The sequence below is a fragment of the Quercus robur genome, chromosome 10, assembly GCF_932294415.1.
Source record: "Quercus robur chromosome 10, dhQueRobu3.1, whole genome shotgun sequence".
Lineage (NCBI taxonomy): Eukaryota > Viridiplantae > Streptophyta > Magnoliopsida > Fagales > Fagaceae > Quercus > Quercus robur.
In genome coordinates, this window is record NC_065543.1 from 28,593,126 (window position 1) to 28,607,401 (window position 14,276).

The 14,276-nt window shown below is 31.2% G+C and overlaps 1 protein-coding gene across 1 annotated transcript; it reads right to left on the reverse strand.

Moving 5' to 3' along the window:
• Positions 1-548: 548 nt before the first annotated feature.
• Positions 549-8,951, reverse strand: LOC126702233 (methylecgonone reductase-like). The gene is made up of 4 exons (XM_050400894.1): positions 8,555-8,951; positions 3,948-4,194; positions 3,662-3,841; positions 549-1,041 (listed from the first exon to the last, which is right to left on the reverse strand). Exons 1-4 carry the CDS (start codon positions 8,869-8,871, stop codon positions 820-822), a joined length of 966 nt encoding a protein of 321 aa, XP_050256851.1. The 5' UTR covers positions 8,872-8,951; the 3' UTR covers positions 549-819.
• Positions 8,952-14,276: the final 5,325 nt, after the last annotated feature.

Here is a 14,276-nt window from a genome sequence, read left to right on the forward strand (position 1 = left end):
TTTTGGTCATTAATAAATTACAAATGGGTGAGGTCCATGAGGCTTCTAATTTTCACAATGAAATTTTAATAACGTCATATTAAATAGCATTCACTCTTGAAAACCGGCTTGTAAGGGGAAGGTGCCCAAGAGCTTATATACACATGTTTATATAAGCTTACACAAGTAATGTGAGACACTAAGATCATAACATACCACCACGCTCTGCAGCTGACATCCACAACGGCTCACTCTATCGACACTAACCCAATGGTGGCCCTTTCTCTTTTGGCGGCTCCACTCACCTATCAGTTATTTTAATCTAACCTTTAGGTCACCCCCCTCCAGGATCCAACCACAAAGCCATAACTCATTTGATCCCATACTCAATAAGCTACACCTAATTACTCCAGATGGTAGTTGGCTTTGATACCAAATGATGAGAACTTGCTAGAATATGAATATGAATTGTGGAAAGTAAGAATGATGAATTGGAATAGTAGTTGTTGTAGGCCACTTCAAGGGGACCTAGACCTCCATAGAGAAAGAGAGATATTAAGAGAGAGAGATGCACCAAGCAATTGGTTTATTCGTCATTCCTATAACCTTGAATTACATCATGTATTTATAGGAAACTAGCTCTAATGCCATTGGCCCACATGGCCTAACACAATTGGCTAGTTAATTGAACATGTGCTTTAAGAATTAAGCCATATATCAAATGAGCTACATGTGCTCAATTCTTAACTAAAGAAGGTTCTGTTCTTCTTTCCAGATGCAGTTTAAAGAGAATTATTTTTTTCATTTGCATAAACAATTTTATTAATGGAAGATAAAGTTTTATACTTCGCCATCCCAAAGTTCTTCCAAAGACTTATGTCCATTTTCATGAACAAACTGTTCACCTTTGAATCCTTTGCATTGAGGAATTTTCTTGATTTTCTCTAATTCATCATCACATAATTCCCAATCAAATATTTGAAGGTTTTCCTTCATCCTCTCCTTGTTGAAGCTCTTAACAATGACACACACTCCCTGCTCAAGTATCCACCTCAATGCAACCTGCATTTTCTTTTCCTTTAAATTGTAGGTAGAGAAAGGTGCTATAAATAATGATACATGCACTTTTTAGTTGTTACCGAATAATTTTTAAGGAAGAGAACTTTCAAATGTAGCCCATGCAAATGGACAAAAGATGATAAGTTGAGTTTTCAAATAAAATCTGTCTTTTTGTTTTTGTTTTTTTGTTTTATTTCACTCACATTAAAAAGATGTCATAATTATTCTTAATCCCTCGTTATCATTGGTTTTCAATTAATTGTGACTATATTTTCAAAAATTTTAATGGTCTACACTTCTTTTTAAAATATAAAATAAATATCAAATATACTTAACAATAACAAATAACTACTAAGTTTTAGTCCCAATTTTTTTGTGGCCAACTATGGATCCTTAACATATTAGATAAGGTTGGCCACATGTATTCCTTTTGGTTATTTTATGCTATTTGAAACATAGTTATTAAAACTAACTCGGGTATTGACTTGGTTTATGAGCTTGGTTACTTGTTCAACCAGTGGATTAGTACTAGTTGAACCGTAGAGTAAAAAAAAAAAAAAATATATATATATATATATATATAAAAGTTTGAGAAATCATAATAAAAATATGTAAATTAATTTGCATAAATTAATCTGGTAGTCTTTTGATAGGATGATAGTCTTAGAGGTAGGTAGATAGATAGAGAAGCACTTTTTTTTTTTTTTTGGAATTCTTTAGGTTTTCTCCTCTTTAAATTACCACATTATAACACATTAAACTATAAAGAAGCCAATAAAGTGGACTTATAAATGTAATTTTATAAATTTCACAAACATATTCGGGTTACATATATTGCCACAAACCCACTAGGTTTGACTAGATATTGTGCAGAAATTGTCCCTTTAAATGCTCGAATCGATCTAGGTGCCAGATCACTAGGTTTTTGGTCTAACCAGTTAGGTTGGTTTGGGTTTAATAACTATGATTTGAAGACATATTCTCTATTACTTTCTCAATTGATGAACCATTTTTTACTCTAATCTGTTAGTGTTATTTTTGGTTTTCCTCTCTTAACTTAAATCAACCCACTTTTTCCCTCACTAGTGCATTTATCACTTTTCTTTCAAGACTATTTTAAACAACTTTCTCTCATTTTTTATCTGTAAAGTGCTACTTATCTTTAAGCAAATTTCCTCATTTTGAATCTTATTATTTAGTGTATTTCTACTTAATGCATCCTTTACCTTGGTCATCCCAATTTTTCAAACAAACCTACAATTTCTATCATCAATTGGGTTACTAAATTTACTCAAATCAATTGTATCACTTTCATCAAAAAGTTTAACAACGTAACTTTCCATCTCTCTTTAATCACTCTATGATCTTCATCTTTAATACAGAGACTGTTCAAGTCTCTTCTTTTTATTTTCCTTGTTTTACTAAGTTTTTAAATACTCTTTTCTCCATCATTTGTCCCTAGATTGCTATGTAAAGCCTTACATTTAGCCTCTTCGACAACCGTTTTTTTCTTCCCTCTTTACCACTTTTTAATTTTCATAAGCAATATTGTTTCTACATTCAGGTAGACTTCTATACTTAAACCTTCTCATTCCACCACCAAGTCTCTTTAGTTGATCAACCACATTCTTTAGTTTCTCCAAGTACCTCTTTAGCCACTCTTTCAGTACAATTAACCATTTCATTCCACATCTTCATCTAAATTCCACTTCATGTTATTTTATCATTTTATCTTTAAACACATATCCTTGGGTTTATTTGTTTATAATATATATACACACTTCTAATGCACATATCTGGTACCACCAACCATTAATTGGTGTTAAGTGATTACGCTTTGTCCTAGTATCACCTTAAAATCGTTACAGCATCTATTACACACTTTTCAAAAAATGATGAAATTTATTTAACTAGCGTTTGTCCCACTTTTGAAAGTAATTATGTCAAGTGTTCTATAATATCCAATCATACGATATTGCAAAGTCTATAATAGCACCTTTTGGTTCATCAAAAATAATAATAATAATAATAATAATAAAAGCACCTTTTGATTCATCAAAAAAAAAAAAAAAGCACCTTTTGATTTATTCCTTACTCCATATTCTTGGTTTCCATGAATTTTTTAAAACCACACATTATCTTTTCCAACATGAACATTTAGGTATGCTCCAATATAAGTGTTTTCTTCATTTGGTAACCCTTGAATCAATTCATCAATGCTCACCCAAATTTTTTGCTTAAAATCGATTCTTGCAATCTTTTTCTCCTAAGACAAGTTTCGTTAATATTCTATCCCCATCCTTCTAACCTCAACTTCTTTTTTCAGGATTTTATCTATGATTCTTCATACCCTCTAACCATTATTTATGATTTCTCACCTACCTACTTAATGTATCTTGTGTCTCTATGGTGTTGTGTTCTAATATTAGAAGAATTTTCATATTATTATTCATGTATCATGTGGTGTGTGTGTCTGTGTTTGTACTTAACTTCTCTAATAAAAAAAAATCTTAAAATGTTTTAGAATATACTGAAATCTAGAACACATTTCATTAAAAAAATAATAATAATAAAATAAAATTCTCTAGACACAAAAAATTGAATAAGTGATCTTGTATAGCACCTGTGGCACACTCTTCTCTTTTGTGATTGCAATCTCTTTGAGGACTGGACTTTCCATCACAGCAAGAGTACCCCAAAGAGCACCATTGGCTCCTAGTGGAGACCATGCGCTAACCTGAATCCCTTTCTCTTTGCAGAAGTGTCGCAATTTTTCTTGCTGCCATGACACGTTCATTTCCACCTAAAAACATTTTCATTTCAGTTTCAATGCCATCATAACTCAAAGTCACCATTACTTGATGTGTGGTTACACCTTATTAAGTATATCATCTCGATTTTCCGCTTACCTGGTTAACTGCTGGTGGAATAGTAGCATGATGTAGGACCTGGGGGAGCTTTTTGCAGCCAAAGTTGCATACTCCAACAGACTTAGCTAAGCCCAGTCTGTAACACTCTTCCATGGCCTCCCATGTACCTTTTATGTCAAAAGGCATAACATCCTCTTTTGAATGTTCGGTACTACCTTCAGTTCCTTTTTTCAACCTCACTGGAAAATGTATCAAATAGAGGTCCACATACTCTAGCCCCAGCTTCCTTGTTTTCATAAATGAAAAAAAAGAAATTAACAAGTCTGGAACTCTGGTGGTCCAGCCCATGTGATTACTTACACTTATTTAAAATAAAATAAAAAACGAAGCCCAAAAGGAAAAATTTCGGAATGGAAGCCGATGAAAAAGATAGCCATCGGTTGGTGCCTACATTTGGACGACAGTACTCAAGCATGGAAAAAGGTGATTACAAATTTACAATATTGTGTAAACGAAAAGAAAAAATAAAATTAAAAAGGTAGAATTTGGCAGTGGTTTTCAGCACATAAAATCAGTTTGTACTCATATAATTTACTAGTCATTTGTTTGTCAAGGCTCGTGTGACTTAATTTTTACTCTTGTGTATTTAATTAGAATTCTATTGGGATTATTCTTAAATTTCATTGTACTATTAGTATTATACTGCGACACACAACTTAATCTAAAACCATATTTACATTAATATATATATATATATATATTTATAAGTTTTATGTATATGTCATAACTCATAAATTAAATATAAAAAAAGTTCTTCTAAATATAGAATCATATGAAGAAGTAAAAACTTACTATATGTTTAATGTATCATGTTTTTATCCTCAAAAGTTGGTAAGGATAATTTAATTAAAGAAAAGTTTATATGACCAAAAAGTAGTGTTAGAAAAACTTATTAAGTGAATATTATATTATAAAAAAAGTTATTAAGTTCATAGTAAATGTTGTACTAGTTAACTATGAGTGGGCACGCATTCACTTAGCTCAATCACAACTTTTAAAATCAAACTTTTATTATATTAGTACGAGACTATTATAGATTATCCACTTATAGTTAAGCCTGATTTCACCTTATTTACATGTGGTTCAAAAGTTGGCATTTTACCCGCACTTTATCCTTCTAAGGTAAGTTTTGTTAGATTGACATAACCCATCTCTAGTTTTTCCGTTAGAAAAACACATTTTAATACAAAAACATATCATAAAACAAATAAAAATGTTAGGGTTATGGTTATGACAATTTAACAGAGCTTACATTAAGTAAGTAAAATGTCAACTTTCAAATCACAAGTAAACATGGTGGAATCAAACCTAACCACAAATAAGTAATTTGTAATTATTTCTATCAATAATTTAGTAAATAATATCATATGATTTAGAAAAAAAATAAGTTGATGGTTTCTTTAAAAAAAGAAATATGAAGGCAATTTCTTTTGCAATTCATAATCAACTTGTATGGTAACTAATTGAATATAATGCCAAATGCGACAATAATACAATGATGACCCAAAAAAAAAAAAAAAAGTACGATGGTAAATTTTACCAATGAAAGAGATAAATTTGATTAGAACAGAGTGAAAAGGTATCTTAAGTATATGTGTTGTAGGTGATTAAGTTGTATCCATTATTTATCAATTTAAATGTTTTTGAAATTTTGGGTAATAAATTTCAGTTAGAATTAATAGAATTTTAAATTTCTTTAAACTTAGACAATAGAGTTTCATCTAAATTAAACTATCCTTAAATCTTGCCATTTTGATTCAAGGAAATATAATATATTTTAACAATTAATAAGAAAAACTAAATTAATAATTAATAATAGTGTAACCACGTGTCAAAGAGAATCCTATTAATAACTTTGTGCAACTACAGCTTCTAAAACCCAATTTTTATTATATTGATTGCACTCTTTCTCAAAAAATTTTTGATAAATAAAATTAGCAAGCATTGTAAGAAATGAAAACATGATTCACAGAAAGGTTCTTAAGAATTAATTACACTCAAAGCAATCTTTATTTTTGTTTACTTTTGAGACACTCAAAGCAATCTTTAACTAGTTCAAAGAAAATGCAGTCAAATTTAATCAACTGGAATTTAGTGAGATCTGTGACGTGCAAATGCAAAAGTTAGCCATTGAAAATTGTAGGCAGGGAAGAATGTAAAGATGATCAAATTTAATTAAGATGATTATTCAGTAAGTTTAATTAAGATGAATTCGATGAAGTCTATGATATTCAAATACAAGAACTTGCCATTCAAAAGTGTTGGGAAGAACGTAAGATACAATATATGTATAAAGTTTCATGCAGTATATGAAATTATGAGTGTCTTTATGGAGATTTTCCAAAAATCCATCATTCCGACAATATCATTGTAGTGGAAATGACATTCCACCAATGATGATCAAGATGAAGATAATCAACTTGTAGAAAATGAAAACTTGAAATATCCCAGCTTCTTACTAATGAAAAAAATAAAATAAAATAAACAAACACTAATGAAAAATGAGAACCGTAGATTTCAGACCATCACCTCATGATCACCTACCATTTGGTTTTGAGTTATTCTAGTATTATAACTTTTGTACCACAATTTTTATCATAACTCTAATATAGTATATTGTAATTAAGTAGATATCTATCACTTTCAAATGTACCCAAATTTTTTTTTCCATCACTCACAATTAACCACATTAAGGTTGTGGGCTTGTGGCCAATGTTATGGCATAAAAGTTATAAAAGTTATGCACACATATTTTTCTTTAAGCAGATGATTGGTGCATATGAAAAAAAAAAAAAAAAAAACATTAAGGCCATAAAAAAAAAAAAAAATAGTTTAATTGGTCACTGACAAATGACAATGATATGGCTAAGGTTTTTTTTTTTTAATATGGCTAAGTTGGGTGGCTATGTTTACCACATATTGCATTGACTATTGATATGGACAAGTTGGGTGGCTATGTTTATCCTTGATTTTAGTATCCATACATTTATGGATGAGTTCTTTTTCCTTTACAAAAACAATCTCTTACTATTTTGGCCAATAAAAGTAGCTAATATGCAAATTGGTTTATTTATGGTTTAGACTCGAAAGACAATCATGAAGAGAGCTAGGACCACCACAATCAATCAATTATAAGTTAGGACCATTTGGTAATTGCAAAGAGTAGCAGTCGGGGGTAACTTTAGACCTAATCACTAAAATTAATTATTTTCTAAGGCCCTATTTAATTTTTTTTTTTTTTTAAAGCCTCAAAATCGTAAGTCAATTATTTATTTGATAACAAAATAGTAAGCCTATAACCACCGATTTTTTCATACACTCTTTCTTTGAGTATTGTGGTGGCTCCAACGGAGGTGAATGGAAAGTGTACATGAGAACGTGAAATTGTCGGTGCCTATAGCATAATTGGTAGAAAAAAAAAAGTATAAGTATACCGTGTGCTCTCTTCCTCTTTCTCACAACCCAAAAAATAAATTATGGATCAATAAAAATCCGTTACAATTGAAATCCTTAAATGTTGACAATTAAAAAAAACCTAAAACGTTTTAAAAATAAAATTTTGTGAGTGTGTCAATCATTCATGCATTCACAATCATATTTTTCTAATGGCTTAAACTTCAATTTTTTTTTTTTTTTTGATAGGTAAACTTCAATTTTTGTAAACTAGTATTTCACATTGTAAATTATCAATATTAGCCATTGAACTTCCACACAACCACTCACCAGAAAATCTCTCTCTCTCTCTCTCTCTCTCCACGAAAATAAAAAATTAGAAATTATATTTTTGCTTACCTTACATGTGAGAGAGTGTAAAAGTTTTATCGAGGAATTTGAGTACCTATGGCAGAATTGAGAAAAGAAAAAGCATAAGTAGGTTGTGCACTCTCTTCCCATCTTCAAGACGACCCTAAAATTATGGATCAATAAAAATCCTCACAATTGCAATCCTAAACTATTTTTAAAAATACCTTTTGTGTGCCCAATGTTCATTAATGATCAATTTCTTTTCCAATGGCTAGAACTTTAATTTTTGTTAGCATTAGATACCTAACTCCCACGTAGTCACATGCCAAACAATCTCTCTCAACACCAAAATCAAAATTAGAAATTAGATTTCCACTTCCATTCATCATACATCATCCTACCCAAGGTAAAGTAAAACTCATTTTTTTTTAAAGATTATAGTAATAAATTTTCATCTCTTTTATGCATGAATCATGATACAAAATTAATATTAGTTTCATTAGTACTACTAATTCATCGAGCTATATATTGAATCCATCTTTGCTTGGCTAGATTGAGATTATTGAGTAATTCTATGATTCTATCATTAAATGAAGTAGCAATATTACCTTTAGTAAATTAAATTCTATTGTTCTTAAATTTATTTTATTTTTGTCATATTAAAATTTATATTCTAAATATTTCTATTTCTTCATTTTAATATTTTCTTAATTATAAATGTGTACTAGAAAATATTAATGAAGAACTTTGTTTTGAATAAGAGTTCTAATTCATCAAAAAGAAAACTAAATGGTAGAGACATGTGCAGAGATGATAAATAGTAGAGATTATAGCATACTTACTTAAGTGTGAGATTGAGTGCGGGGAGAACCAGATCATGATGGGCATCCGTACACCATAGTTTAGAAGTAATGAAAATTTCTTCACGACTCTTAATGAGACCTAGCTGTAGAGCTTGTGCCAAAGCCTGGCCTAGGGGTTCTTCGGTTCCATACATGGATGCAGTGTCAAAATGACGGTAACCAACTTTAATGGCATCAATGAAGACTGAAACCAGAGTCTGTGATGGAGGGAGAGGAACAGCTGCTGTGCCAAACCCAATTAATGGCATTTTTTGGCCCGAATTCAGTACCACCTCTGGAGTTCGACTTCTTCTCATGCTTCAAGCCTCCGAAGCAAAACTTTGCCCACAGATATTATAATAACCTCAAGATTTTGAGGCCTGCCCCCCTTTTTTTTTCCTAGATAAGGGAGGACTGTCCTTTTCAAGCTCTAGCTGGCTAGCCCATTATTAAGATGCAATTATATATTAACAAAGACAAAAACAAAACAAAACAAAATAATGTTTTTTTTTTAATGCTAGGCTGGCTAGGAATTTTTTTTTTTTTTTTTTTTTTTTTTTTTTTTTTAAGTTGGAGCATTCATAATGGTGGTGCTAAAAATTTTAGCTTTTAGCACCTTTAAAAACTAATTTACCTATTTTACCACTGTGAACACAAGGGGGGTTTTGGAGTCGTCACCTAGTTTTTGCAATAGTCTAGGAACCATATATATAGTATCATCTCAAAAAATGACCTTTTGATCTTACTACTAGAGGTATGGGTTCGGAGTTCAGGTACAGTCTTGGGAAGGTATTAGGCACCCAAAATCGCACAACTCTAGGGTTGGCTTTCCATCATTGTGTTTTATGTCTTAACCCTATTAAAGGCACACTCATTATTGATATCTAACTTTCACACACACACACACTAACATTCATCTAACAATCAACATAACATCAATCATCCCTAATCATACATCTATCAAGGCATACCCTAGCATTCATCTAACAAACAACCTATCATACATCTAGCATACATGTCATGGAATTAAGGCATTTATCACAACACAAAACCCTAATCATATATCTAATCATGCTTCATTACAAACCCTATCATCATATCATAGCTATCCAAGGCAGAAGCATGTGGGCATTAAGATCAAAGGTAAAAACAAAGCCAACCAAAACATGTCACCATCCAAGGCATTAAGATCACAATTATATCATCAAACACAACCATGCATGTGCATTGTGAATGCATAACTTACATTTACTTACCTTACAGCAATCAACACCTATGGCATTAAGGATGAGCATGTGAATGCATGTACATGGCATCAAAACAAAGAAAACACAAAACAAACCCTAATTCTAACATGTGAAGGCAAACAAGCAATTAAACATGTGAAACAGAAGCTTTAACAACATAAAAAATGGAAAAGAGGCTATATAGAAACATACATGTGAAAGCAGAAGCAAAAAAAAAAAAAAAAAATAGAGTTTCTAGGTAAGTTCATATGCACGCATGAACTTCCCTACATGCGTATAATCAAGCTTACAAGCAAGATTATGTGTACATAGGTTTCTACCTAGAAACGATGCAATAAAACTTCAAAAAGAAAAATCTAACATTCTAACATACTTTTTAAAACAAACAACTACATAAACCTAAGCTAGATAAACATACTAAACCATATTACAACAAGAGAAAAAAAAAGTTTAGACTAATACCTCAAAGAAAAGCTCTTCAAGATTGATTTTTGACCGTTTCCTTTAGTCAAATCTATTCACAAACCAATAAGAAAGTCATTAGTAATATTAAACTCAAAGATCAATGCCAGAAAAAGGCCCTAATAAAAAAAAATTTTGACTTGAGGATGTTTTGTGAAAAACTCCTTCTTTGATTCACTATTTCTAGTGAATCTTAGTATTTCCTCATGGGATTTCTCTGTGTTTTTTAAAAATATACCATGTAAGGCTACTTATAGTATGAAAATAAGGGTTTGGAACAACTCTCAAACGATGTGGGATTCATTCCAAACTTCAACATTAATGCAAAAAACTTGTCTTGTATAATTTATGGAATTCGCTATGCATGCGCAAGATTGAGTCTGCGTACACATGCTAAAAGTTGCGTGCGCAAGCCGATTCTTATATGCGCATAGCGAGGATTTCCTTGGCCTTATTTTTCCAAAAATAGATTTATTTACTCATTAAAAGTTATATTTTTCCTTTTAACATTTCTCAACTCAATTTAACATCTAATTGGGTCATAAACTAATCTTGGGTCTTAGAATTCAGCATCATAGGGAAATGGGGGCCCAAGTCGTAAGAAGTACAAAATGCGGTGTCTACAACCACCTCACTTTACAATACACCCAATATCAAATGTTTTTTTTTTATCACTTCATTTAAAATAATATAAACAAATCATTAAAATAATAAAGGAAGAGAGAGAATTTGAGTTTTTTAATTGAAAGAAGAGATACAATCTTAATAAAATATTATATTTTATTTTTAACAACTTGCTACAGTCAATTAATATTTATTCAAGTTTGCTATAATTGAAAAAATTTAGCTTTAACTTCTCCTATAACACATGATTTTTTGGTTCTTTGGTGGCAAAATAGTTTTTTTTGCCAAAACACAATCACCATTGTGAATGTTCTTATTGTTTTTGTTAAGTTTTTGGATTGAATAGTTGCTATTTGGGATAGACTAGCTAGGCTAATTGGGAAAAGGGGGTCTAAGGTTTTGGAAAGGGGCCCAACTACAAAAATAAAATATATAATAACTATATAATTAAAAATTGGACCCAGGGAGACCCGGGCCCCCTTGGGCTCCCACCTGGGTCCGTCCTTACTACACTAGATTACCAAAACATCACATTTGACGGTCTTATTCTCACATTATGCAATACCAACATTACATGTAACTGTACTTTTGTCACATTCGATGGTTTCCTTATTTTTTCTCACATTTGATTATTCCATTATAAGTAATACCAACATCACATTTTACCGAACTTTTGTCAAATTCGGTAATTCTTTAATTTATTTTCCTCATATTTGATAGTTCCAACATCACATTGGACAATACCAATATCATATGTGACTGTACTTTTGTCACATTTGATGATTTTTTTTTCTTTTTTTCTCTCACATTTGATAGTTTCATTGTCACATTCGACAATACCAGCATCACATATGACTGTAATACTAACATCACATGTAATCATATTTTTATCACATCGATGGTTTCCTTATTCATTTTCTTACATTTGATGGTTCTATTATCACATTAGGCAGTACAAACATCACATATGATTGTATTTTTGTCACATTTGGTTTTACCTTTATTGTTTTCTCACATTTGACCGTTCCATCGTCACATTAAGCAATACCAACATCATATGTGACTGTATTTTTATCACATTCAATGGTTCCCTTATTTTTTTCTCACATTTAACGGTTTCATTATCACATTGGGCAGCACCAACATTACATGTGACTGTACTTTTATCACATTCAATGGTTCTCATTTCTTTTTTTCACATTTGATGATTGTATTATCACATTAGGCAATATTAACATCACATATGATTGTACTTTTGCCACATTCAGTTGTACCTTTATTTTTTTCTTATATTTGAAAATTTCATTGTCACATTGGACAGTATTAACAACACATGTGACCATATTTTTATCACATTTAGTGATTTCCTTTTTTTTTTTTTTTCCACATTTGACAGTTTCATTATCACATTTGACAGTTTCATTGTCATATTGGGCAATACCAACATCACATGTGACCAAAATACCTTCAAAACTCTCAAAAATTACTGGGATGCCCTTAAAATCTAAAAAATGACCGAAATACTCTTAGAATCTATAAAATGACCCTAAAACCTAAAAAATGTCAAAAATATGCTTAGAACCTAAAAAATGACCTAAATGACTCTGAAATCTAAAAAATGACCAAAATGACATTATAACCTAAAAAGTGGCTGAAATACCCTTAGAATCTAAAAAATGACAATTATGTACTTGAAAACTAAAAATGACCAAAATACCCATAAACCTTAAAAATGACCGAAATGACCTAGAAAAGTAAAAAATGACCGAAATACCCTTAGAACCTAAAAAACGACCGCAATGCACTTGAAACCTAAAAAAAGGACTGAAATACCCATAGAACCTAAAAATGATTGAAATGACCCTGAAACCTTAAAAATTACCGAAATACCCTTAGAACTTAAAAAATGACCGAAATGACCCTAAAACCTAAAAAATGACTAAAATGACCTTGTAACCTAAAAAGTAACTGGAATAACCTTAGGACCTAAAAAATGACTATAATGCACTTGAAAACTAAAAAATGACCGAAATACCCCCCCCCCCGAAACCCTCTAGAACTACAGAAATACCCTTAGAACCTAAAAAATGACCGTAATGCAATTAAAACCTACAAAATTACCCATTAATTATTGCTCCACAACAGTCTTTTATTTCTTGTTAGACACTTTTCTCATTTCATGGCATAAAAAGAAGCAAGATATTGTTTCCTATTCTAGTATCGAAGCCAAGTATTGTGCCCTTGCTAGCACCACCACTGAACTAGTCTACGTCTAATAGCTCTTGGCTGACTTGGATGCTCCACAACTTACTAGCACTTCTTTTTATTGTGACAATTGATGTTAATCGCGTTGCTCTAAACGATGTCTTCAATGAACTTACCAAACACATTGAAATCAATTGCCACATCACTCATCATTATCTCAAGGAAGGAACTCTCTAGTTGCATTCCATTTCTCAGTAGACTAACTTACAATGTCTTCACCAAGTCTCACCCACCAAGTCATCTTCAAGATCTTATCCAAATTCCAGTTGACTTTCTCCACGCCACCTCGAGTTTGAGGGGGGATGTTTGTATATATGTTAGGTTATCAACCCACTGGGCTTAGGTCCATTGTACTATTGTATTTGCTCTACACTTATACAGTCATACTGCTTGAACTACACACAGTGTGCCTATATAAAAGCTCTCTCTTGTACAGTGTTACACACAATATACAAATCATTCTCTCTCTCTCTCCATAGTGTTGGTAATAATGGAGGATGATGAGTATGCTTTTTTTTTTTTTTTTTTTTTTTTTTTTTTTTTTTTTTTTTTGAGAAGGATGATGAGTATGCTAAAGGTATAAAGCTGCATATTACATATGACATATGACATAGTTAAGGATAATAATATGAAATGATGTTAATTAAAATGTAACTACATTATTTTATATCACTTATATATATTAATCTTTTTCCCCCTCTAAAATAAATCAAAAACACAAACTCTTTCCTTGAAATATATTCATCCGATATGGTATGTTAATTTGGTTCAAGTGAAAATAGGAAGGATGGAAAGGCAAGAATAGAAAGAGAGAATGTCATTCTCTTAATGTTTGGTTGAGTTGAAAGACAAAATAAAAAATAAAAATATTATGGGACTGATGTTTTCCATCCAAACCCACCAAAATGTATCTGTTGGAATCCGAAAGAAAATGGGGAATAAAATAGGAAAAGAAACTAAAATGAATCTTTTGCCCACGTTCCCAACTACAACTTTTCCCACATTGAATCTGTTAGGCACCCCATAGTACCTTAGTTAACAATGAACTAAGACATAATCTTTTTTGTGATTAAAACCAACTAGAGGAATTAATGAGTCAAACAATTTAATGACTTGCCACAAGG